This window comes from Pseudorca crassidens, chromosome X (genome assembly GCF_039906515.1).
Source record: "Pseudorca crassidens isolate mPseCra1 chromosome X, mPseCra1.hap1, whole genome shotgun sequence".
NCBI classification, from domain to species: domain Eukaryota; kingdom Metazoa; phylum Chordata; class Mammalia; order Artiodactyla; family Delphinidae; genus Pseudorca; species Pseudorca crassidens.
In genome coordinates, this window is record NC_090317.1 from 29,673,571 (window position 1) to 29,683,767 (window position 10,197).

Consider the following 10,197-nt stretch of genomic DNA (forward strand, 5'->3'; position numbering starts at 1 on the left):
AGCCCATATATCATAATTGGTTTCTCCATGTTTTCTGGAACTTAGGAAGACGCCTGCCAAGAAACAGAACAACAGATGAAACAAAATGTGTTCAAACTAGTAAAGCACCAGTTACATGGGTTTACACAAGTAAGATCTGCTAGGCCATTTTCTCAGTGATGCCCTGAAAAGAACACTTAGGTCTTTAGTCGTCAATCAAGATTTGCGGAAATCCCAAAAGCAGTGACTTGGCTCCGCACTGCTAAAGAGACTCTGCGGGTGGGAGAGGTATATTATGCCCAACAGCATCAGACACAGAGGGTACACAAATAGGCCAAGGAAACCTTTAACAATTAAAGATTATGCAAACATAGCACTGGATTTATTCCTTACAGAAATTTCCTCATCTTTTATCAACAGTGCCCCATATGTGAAGGTCATAAGAACATTCTGAACCCCTCAGGGTCTAGCTCAGGCTCTACTCCAGCTTCACGTGGGAAGCAAAGGAAGAGCACATCCCAAAAGAATATTCCCGAGTATGCAAACCTCAGAGATGAAATATTGGGTCAGGGGTGTGTGGATGAGGTGGGGTGGAGGAAGGCAGCATTACACAAGCACACGGGGACCCAAACCAAGAAGCTGAACGCCAGTGTCTTTAGATACGTAAAATCTGCATCGACATACTTGGGAAAGAAAAACCTCGATAACCGTTCTGTGTGTCTCACGTGTCACAAAAGTGTAGTAGAATCATTTGAGTTCTCAGGTCACAAAAGTATCAGGGTGATATGAAATCTTGAAAACCAAGTGGTGTTTAACTCTCTACCCTCCTCCCATCCAAAGGCTCCCTGTTGAGGACGGCCAGCTTCAGTCCCATCCGGTCACCACCTTCTCCTAGAACAGAGCAGGCCGCGTCTGCCGAGAGGGGTAACTGGGCACTCGGTCCTCACGGTGGCAAGAAACTGCATTTTCCTCTCTGCTCTCAGAACACACCTTTAGAGCAATGCGTGTCCTTATAGAGGTTAGTGTGGTCTGTTGTCTTTGTTGCGGTGTTCTGCGAATCCCTAGGTGTGATCACTCATTCTAAGAGAGGACCCAAGACTGCTGCCGCCACCTACACTTGGTTCCGCAGAGGGCCTGACGGTCCTCCTACCACGTTCAGGTAAGTGCCTTTGGGCGACCTGGGAGTGGACTGGACAGCTGTTCCAGGGGTGCTTGCAGCGCCAGCAGTGATCCCCTCCACAGGCACAGGGCTGCCCAGTTACAAACTACTCCACATACATGATGTCCTGACTATCTCAGATACCCAGGGACGTGTGCCGAGCGCGTATTATTTTCCCTTGGAAGATAGGAGGAGACCTGAGCCTCAGAGCAGTGAAGTGACTTGCGTGAGGTCACACAGCTAAAGGCGGCGAGCCTCCTGATGTGCTGATTCCCCCAAAGTTCCGAGTCTCCACAGCCCTTCAGAAAAGAAACGGTTTGTTGTCTTCTCGACTTGAAGCACGTCACTCGCAGTGAGTTGGGATACATCCATGGGAAAACAAATGCCTCCAGGGATGAGATAAAGTTCAGGTTTACAAATGAGCCGAGAGAGAATCTGGGATCTGAACTCTAATGAACAGAGAACGAGGAACGAGAGGAAAAGGGGAATTACTCCCATAGACTCCTGACCTGAATAAGTAGGAATTTAAAAAAAAAAAAAAAAAACAGCAACATTTCGGGACTTCCCTGGCGGTCCAGTGGTTAAGACTCCGAGCTTCCACTGCACGGGGCACGGGTTTGATCCCTGGTCGGGGAACTAAGATCCCGCAAGCCGTGCGAAAAAAAATAACACTTCCTGGCGTGTTGCTTGATGGAGACCCTGCTGCTTTCAGAATTTCTCGATCTCAGCAGTGTTGACGTCATGGGCTCCCTAAAACTGTCCTGGGAGGGGCTGGCCCCTGCACTGTAGGGTCTACCCACTAGATGTCAGTAGCACCTCACCCGACTCCCCACGTGACGGTGAAAACGTCTCCAAACTTGGCAAAAGTGAAGCACATCTTTAAGTCCGTGCTCTGCAGAGCAGCCCGGCAGATGGATGCACGTCCCCACCTCACTCTCCTGCTTGCCGCCCCCAGAGGTTTCCAGCTGCCCTGGACAAAGTCTGACACCCAAGGGAGACGGGCCAGGCCCTTGGTGTTCTGGGCCCTGCCAGCCTCTCTGCTTCCTCTTCCCTCTCCTTCCTGCCTCACTCTTTGCTCTAGTTCTGCACAATACTTGCGGCTCTTTCCCACACAGCCACGCTAGTTTGTGTCCTCACACTCGCGCTGCTTTCTCGCCTCAGTTGCTTATCTCGTAAATGCTCCCCAACCTTCAAGACTTCGCTTGGTGTGGGCATCACCTGGAACTTACCTGAAGCCCTCTCCCTTCCCTCCATCTGAAGGTTGGGTCAGATCCCAGCTGTGTGCTCCCACAGCACCTTCTGCAGACCCCTGTCATAGCACTCACCACCCCATCCTATAACTGCCTTGCAGTCCTCCGGACTGAGCTCCAGAAGGGCGAGGCTGTCTTATTCAAATCTGGGGCACAGTACCTGGCATGTGGCATTCACTCAGCAGTGTTTATTGAAGTGAGCCACAAAGAACAGTTAAAAGTACACTAGGTTGGGAGTCTAGACACCAAGATTCTAGTCCCTGGTCTGCTACTAGCTAGCCAGGTGATGGCTTCCCATGGCTGAACCTTTGTTTCCTCATCTGAGGAATCAGAATTTGGACTAGATGTCTAAGGGTCCTTATAAGTTGGAATTGCTGATTCTAGAGTGTTGTCTTTTTTTTCATAAATATTTCATTTAAAAGTGTTTCCCAAAGGGCAGGGCCATCCTCTTCCAACCCCCTTCTGAATGTGTATGGCTTCCTCTAAACTTTTTCAAATTCTTTCCTACTATTTCATTTCACCCTAGAAATAATGAGGGCAGCCTGACAGATATAATTTCAAAGAACCATTCTTCCAAACAAGTGACATAAAGGTAAACTGTGTATCAAATGTTACCATCACAGAAGACAGAAGAACACGTGTTTGTATTTCTACATGCATAGAGACCCTTTGGGGTACTGTGACAGTGGGGCAGGTGCTGGGCAGGGGACTGGAACAAGTCTTTTCACTGAATACCTTATATTGTTGGATTTTTGAGCTATGTGAATACAGTATCTGTTTTAAAAGTTAAAGAATAAAGCCATATGTATAAAATTAGCTACAAGGATATATTGTACAGGACAGGGAATATAGCCAATATCTTATAATAACTATAAATGGAGAGTAACCTTTAAGAATTGTGACTTTGTTGTGTACCTGAAACTTATATAATACTGTACATCAACTATACTTTAATAAACATAAATAAAAAATAAAACCAAATGAATGGCATCGTTTACCAAGCATCCTTTCAACTGGCCTTAAAAGCAGGTGACCAATGGACCCTAGGTCAGCAGCCAGACCACATCTGTCATAGCTGCTGTAAGAAAACCCTTCTGGCTAACTGCACTTTCAAAAAATCAAGAGAAATGCAGGCTACAACGCACCACTATAGTCTTCTAGCTTCAAAGTGTGCATTTTAATCTGGTTTACTCCCTGGCAGTGGAGTATAAAAATAAGGCTAAATTTCATAGCAAGTGCCACAAAAAAGGGAGTGAAAAATTCGGACGCTAATGCTAAACCTGACCAACTGATTTTCTGTCACTTTGTAGCCCCTCGCTATACAGCCCTGACATTCATCTAAGGATGAATCCTCTAGTGGATGAGCCCTGCCTAGAGGTACAGTGGACAGAGAACAGACCTAAAAATCAATAGATTTAGTGACAAATTTGGTAATGTTGTCAGTAAGTCTCCTGTATTCCTATCTGTACTACCTGCCCTCTCTCTTCCTTTCCAGAGATAGTTCTCATAACAGTCAGCAAAATGAGCCCTGTGTAGCACTAAATAAAGACTAGAGGTTGTATTAAATTTGTAACCATGACCACAGCTTTCCTTAAACAGTTTCATCATCACAGGGTGGCACAATATACAGTATTCCTCTAAGTGGGACTGCCACCTCCTTCCTCTGTAAGCCCTGTCCTGTAAGATGAGGTCAATGGAAACTATACAGTGCAGGTGTGTTTAAGGTCACCAGCAGATCAAATGTTAAACTAAATAAAAGATGGGGATGACAAATAACTTAGTTTTCTCACCCAGACGTCCTGTGGTCACCTGGGGTGTTGATCTGTACACATGGAGTATCACCATCTTCACAGTAGTTACACCCTTTCAGATCTTCATATTATCTGAACATGCAATTCTTTATTTCAAATGGTCGGTACACTCATTTTAATAAACATAATCACTGTTGTTTCTGCTCTACACAGCAATCTAAAATAAAAATCAACACTTAAGTGAATACTATGTGCTGGATACAGAGTGCATGAAAGTTGAAGGTGCGGTCTGGAATTTTAAGCACATAGGATTCACCCAGAAAAGGAACTAGAAAAAAAACAAAGTACTACTTTTTCTGTATTCTCCTAGCAATCTCTGAAGAAACAATGGTTTTCAGTAATATTACAATAGCAGGAACTACCATTTGTGACACATTAGGCACCAGGCACAGTGATCGGCACTTGGTGTACATTATGTCTCTAATTTTACAAGCCTCAGTTGCCTTTAGTTTTTTTAAAGTGATAAGGCTACATTGGGTAGACTGCTTGATCTTGTGTAGTACCATTCTAAAAAGTAAAGAAAACCTCTGATTTTACTTTTTTGTTTTATTTTTATTACACACTACAAAATACACTGCATGCTACACAATACACTGCATAACCGTCTAGCAGGGGTAGATAAGCGTAACTGAGTTATTTTTCATCAATCAGGAAAATGCTTCCTTAATCAATGTTCTCCAAACCCTGAAAAACAGTTTAAAAAGGATGATGTGAGAATTCTGTTCCTGTCAAAGATGTACATGTACTATAACCTACAATGATTCCTATAACCTATAATGGCTCCTAATTTTCATTTTCTGACAGTAGCAAACATACCACTTTATATGAAAAGACAACCCCCCCTTCCACTTGCAATCAAGACTAAAGTAAAGCAACTATTTACCACCTGGATCCTTCTACAAAGCACCCTCAGCGTCAGAGGACAGTAAGGTAAATCCATTTTATAAAATAACAGCCAACATCAGGAAAGATATTATTAGCCCCATTCTACTTTTTTACAGGTGAAAAAAATGGAGGCTCAGAGAGATTTAAAGTCCCTCGTTTAAGTCAGTAAGGAAGCAGTAGAGCCAGAATTCAAGTTCAGGGACCCCCAACTCCAGAACTCTTGCCCTGTAAGCATGACACTATTCAGAAGACCACTCTATCTTACTCAGTTCACAACCAAATACTTCAGAAACAACAAAGTAAAAGAGTAATCAGTGATGACATTTCTTCCAGGTGTTAAAATAACACATTCCACGTATTCCGTTTCAATTGAAGGAAGAATCACCTTGAGAGAAATTAAAATTGCATAGTCCTAGGAGCCACCTTGTAAAAATCCTAATTCATTTGGTCCAGTCAGGGTCCTAGGAATCTGTATTTTATCTCACATGCCAGGTGATCCTGATGGCATACTTTTTTTTTCTTTTTTTTTGGCTGTGCGGCTTGCAGGATCTGAGTTCCCTAACCAGGGATCGAACCCGTGCCCCGTGTCCCTGCCCCTTGCAGTGGAAGCTCAGAGTCCTAACCACTGGACAGCCAAGGAATTCCTCCCCCACTCCCCCTTTTTTTGGTTATTCTTGAACCATACTTTGAGAAATACCACTCTAGATGAGTAGATATCTATCATCATGTTCATCAGATTAGATTCTCAAATATCACTATACTGAGAGGCAGATCACATAGGTTGAGTCCTTATACTATAATTTAATCACTCTGACCTTCTGTTTTCTAATCTATAAAATGGAATTAATATTTACCTAGATTTGCTGTGAAGGGTGAATCAGCAAGGAGAAAGTATAAAATAGTAAAATTTTTACAAGAATAATGAGGATGAACTCCTACAATATATAAGAACATACTATTAAGTTGAACCATATGAAAATGCTACTGCTTGGCCATTTTTTGTTTGTTTGTTTGTTTGTTTGTTTGCGGTACGCGGGCCTCTCACCGCTGTGGCCCCTCCCATTGCAGAGCACAGGCTCCGGACGCGCAGGCCCAGCAGCCACGGCCCACGGGCCCAGCCGCTCCGCGGCACGTGGGATCCTCCTGGACTGGGGCACGAACCCGCGACCCCTGCATCGGCAGGCGCACTCCCAACCACTGCACCACCAGGGAAGCCCTGCTTGGCCATTTTTGACCCACAAAAACAGCAGTTTCATATGACTCAATCAAATAAAAAATTATAGTAATTCTTTAATGTACTGGTGCAGGAACTGGCAAACCAATGGAGTATAGAAGAGTGCATTCATGAAACAGACCCATGTGTATATGGAAATTTAGTTTACTAGAGTGGTATTTCAAATAAAAAATGGACTTTTCCATATGTAGATAACTGTGACAACTGGCTGTTTCTTGGAGAAAACTAAAGTTAAATCCTTGCTTCACATTATACCCCAAAATGACCTGTAGACAGGTCAGAGCACTAAATGTAAAAAAGACTTTAATGGTATTTGGAGAAACTGTAGAAATATATTTTTAGAATCTTGGGTACAAAAGTCATTTGTAAACAAGATATAAAACCCAAAATCCAGAACGATAAAAATATGATAAACTGAACATCAAGATTAAAAACTATCTGATCAGCTCGGTGCTTTGTGACCACCTAGAGGGGTGGGATAGGGAGGGTGGGAGGGAAGGAGATGCAAGAGGGAAGAGACATGGGAACATATGTATAACTGATTCACTTTGTTATAAAGCAGAAACTAACACACCATTGTAAAGCAATTATACTCCAATAAAGACGTTAAAAAAAAAACTATCTGATGAAAGCCACCATAAAGTAAAAAAGACAGCAGACTGAGAAAAATATTTGCCACATATAAAAGAGACAAAAGATTAATATCTGTAATATATATATAAGAAACCTTATAAATCAAAAAGAAAAAGACAACAGAACAAGAAAGGATATAGGCAGATGATCCACATAATAAGAAATGCAAAGGATCATTAAATATGTAAAAGACAGTGCTATTTTAGTTTGCATTTTCCCAGTCTGCTGTAAGACCTTTGGCAAAACATTAACCAGAATGCACCTCAACCCTGACAGATGGGCTAGCGTCAGAGCCATCTTACCTTTGATACATAGTAACGATTAACTCCAGAGATGCGCCTATCTCTTTCCATCAAATTCCACTGATATGAATAATGGGCAACCCTTTTTTCCTACAATTAAAAGAAATTGTTATTGTAGTTTACAAAGATGAGTGACCCAATAGAGGGATATTTATAAGTGACATTCCAGAAAAATGGAATCACTGATATAAAAACCAAATTAACAATATAAGACCAGAATCCTAAATAAAATCGGACCACTAAACTTTAGAGCTAAGATGGTAACCATGAGTTCTTACACTTTCTATTTTAACCAGCATCATTTTTTTTCTTTCCTCCTTTCTTTTTTTTTTTTAAAGTCATGACTACTTGTTCCCTTTGGGGACCCTAGTGAGAAGAAACGACAGTGGTAGATCACAAGTGAAAGACAATCACAAAACCAGAAAGTAAGTACATTTATACTCTGAGATAATGTGAAGGACTAATTAGAGAGGAAAATCACAAATCCTAATGTGAAAAACAGGAGCATGACCTAAGTTCCTAAAGGCTTGCAAGAGAAAGTGGGAGGATAAAAAAATGTCAAGGTAAAAAAAACCTAATTAAGGGGAATTTCCTGGAGGTCCAGTGGTTCGGACTGGGCACTTTCACTGCCCGAGCGGGGTTCAACCCCTGGTCGGGGAACTGAGATCCCGAAAGCCGCGCGGCGCAGCCAAAAACAAAACAAAGGCTAGAAAAAAGTGAAAAACATGAAGATACCAAGATATGGATGCGAGAAATTAAAACCAAAATCCAGCAAGAAAGGAGACCAGAGGTCAGATGGAGTGGGGCCAAGACTAATCGACGCCTCTCTCCTCTGCCTAGCAGTTTGGACCTACCTCTTTCAATCTCCTATCTTTCCAGCCCCCAAAACTCTACTCCGCCCTCCTGCCCACGCTTCACCTAGCAGCCAGCTGTTTCTTGCTAAAGTAGAATACGGTTCCCGTCGGCTTCGTTCCACAAGCCTCTGCTTTTAGGCAATAAAAAGAAAAAGGGCCGATCTCGGTATTCCCCATCTCGGAGAGAGGCTCCGGGTTCTAATGGGTTCCCGACCCCACCGCCCATTTCGTAACGCCAGCCGGTGGAGTCAGCCGCCGGGCCGGAGAAGCCGCCTTACCTTGCCCCCGTTAGTGAACCTGTGGATGCGTGCAGTGGCCATTCCCGGGATGAATAAGCACACGGCCATGACGGCGATCCCGGGGAGAATCTCGAACCACATCGCGACACCGTTACCAAGGCCAAACACTTCCTTCCACGCTCCTTAAAGGTGACCCGGCTTCAATCCCTTTCCCGTAACTTCCGCGGCAGCGAACGAGCGGGGCGGAGTCATGTACGCGGAGGAAGCTACGGAGCGCGGCAGGGCCCAAGCGTGGCGCGCGCCTGCGCTCTCGCACACTCTTGCTCCCACACCCATCGTTCCGCAGCGGATTTTGCACCGACTCGCGGTCAAGTGCAAGACGTGCAGTGACGTGAAGCAGCTCCGCGCCACCCAGCAGGCCACAGCCGTTTCGGAGCTCGAAACTCTTAAAATGGCAGAGCAACTTTCTCCAGGAAAGACGACAGACCAGGTGTGCACCTTTTTTTTCAAAAAGCCTGTGCGAAAAGGGGCTGCAGGCCGCAGAAAGCGCCCGGTCTGCAAACGAGAGTCCGGAGACAGCAGCAGCAGTGACGAAGGCAACACTGTGATCCGCCCGGAAAAGAAGCGGGCGACCCACAATCCGATGATACAGAAAACCCGTGGCAGTGGTAAACAGAATGCGGCTTACGGCGACCTGAGTAGCGGAGAGGGGGAGGGGGAGAACGAGCCCGAGAGCCTCGGCGTGGTGTATAAGTCCACTCGCTCGGCGAAACCCGTGGGGCCAGAAGATATGGGGGCGACTGCTGTCTACGAACTAGACACAGAGAAGGAACGTGACGCGCAAGCCATCTTTGAGCGCAGCCAGAAGATCCAGGAGGAGCTGAAGGGCAAGGAAGATGACAAGATCTATCGGGGAATCAATAATTATCAGAAATACATGAAGCCTAAGGATACGTCTATGGGCAATGCTTCCTCCGGGATGGTGAGGAAGGGCCCCATCCGAGCTCCCGAGCATCTGCGTGCCACCGTGCGCTGGGATTACCAGCCCGACATTTGTAAGGACTACAAGGAGACTGGCTTTTGCGGCTTCGGAGACAGCTGCAAATTCCTTCATGACCGTTCAGATTACAAGCATGGGTGGCAGATCGAACGTGAGCTTGATGAGGGTCGCTATGGTGTCTATGAGGATGAAAACTATGAAGTGGGAAGTGATGAGGAGGAAATACCATTCAAGTGTTTCATCTGTCGCCAGACCTTCCAAAACCCAGTTGTCACCAAGTGCAGGCATTATTTCTGCGAGAGCTGTGCCCTGCAGCATTTCCGCACCACCCCGCGCTGCTATGTCTGTGACCAGCAGACCAATGGCGTCTTCAATCCAGCGAAAGAATTGATTGCTAAACTGGAGAAGCACAGAGCTCCAGAAGAGGATGGTGCTTCCGATTTCCCAGAAGACCCCGATGAGGGTCCAATTCCCATTACTTAATTTTCCCATTATTCTCAAATCTCAAAATAAATGTTTTTTTGTTTTGGAAATCTTAATTTGTGTCCTTCCTTTCTAGGGAAAGTGAGAGTAAAAGGCGGGTGGTGAAGTAGGGTGCTGGATGGATGGCTTGTAAAAGCACCAAGGTAGGTATAATCTGGATTTTTACCTGGTATAAATGCTGCCTGTGTGTAACAGATACTTTTCAAAACCCTTTAGCATAAATTTGGGGGATGGGAGAAGTTCGAGAAAAGAGCTAGAATTTGCTTGAAGTGACCAAACCTGTGATGAAAGCAAGAACTGGACCTATTTATTATATCACATTTTTGCATCACTTAATAATTTACAAAAGTACTTTCATACATTATCCG

The 10,197-nt window shown here is 44.6% G+C and overlaps 2 protein-coding genes across 2 annotated transcripts; one reads left to right on the top strand and one right to left on the bottom strand.

The window, feature by feature from the left end:
* Nucleotides 1-4,727: 4,727 nt before the first annotated feature.
* On the bottom strand, nucleotides 4,728-8,594 carry NDUFA1 (NADH:ubiquinone oxidoreductase subunit A1). The gene is made up of 3 exons (XM_067723173.1): nucleotides 8,386-8,594; nucleotides 7,254-7,343; nucleotides 4,728-4,883 (listed from the first exon to the last, which is right to left on the bottom strand). Exons 1-3 carry the CDS (start codon nucleotides 8,485-8,487, stop codon nucleotides 4,863-4,865), a joined length of 213 nt encoding a protein of 70 aa, XP_067579274.1. The 5' UTR covers nucleotides 8,488-8,594; the 3' UTR covers nucleotides 4,728-4,862.
* A 58-nt stretch (nucleotides 8,595-8,652) lies between these two features.
* Nucleotides 8,653-9,885, top strand: RNF113A (ring finger protein 113A). Its single transcript, XM_067723172.1, has one exon. The coding sequence runs from the start codon at nucleotides 8,798-8,800 to the stop codon at nucleotides 9,827-9,829; it is 1,032 nt and encodes a 343-aa protein (XP_067579273.1). The 5' UTR covers nucleotides 8,653-8,797; the 3' UTR covers nucleotides 9,830-9,885.
* Nucleotides 9,886-10,197: the final 312 nt, after the last annotated feature.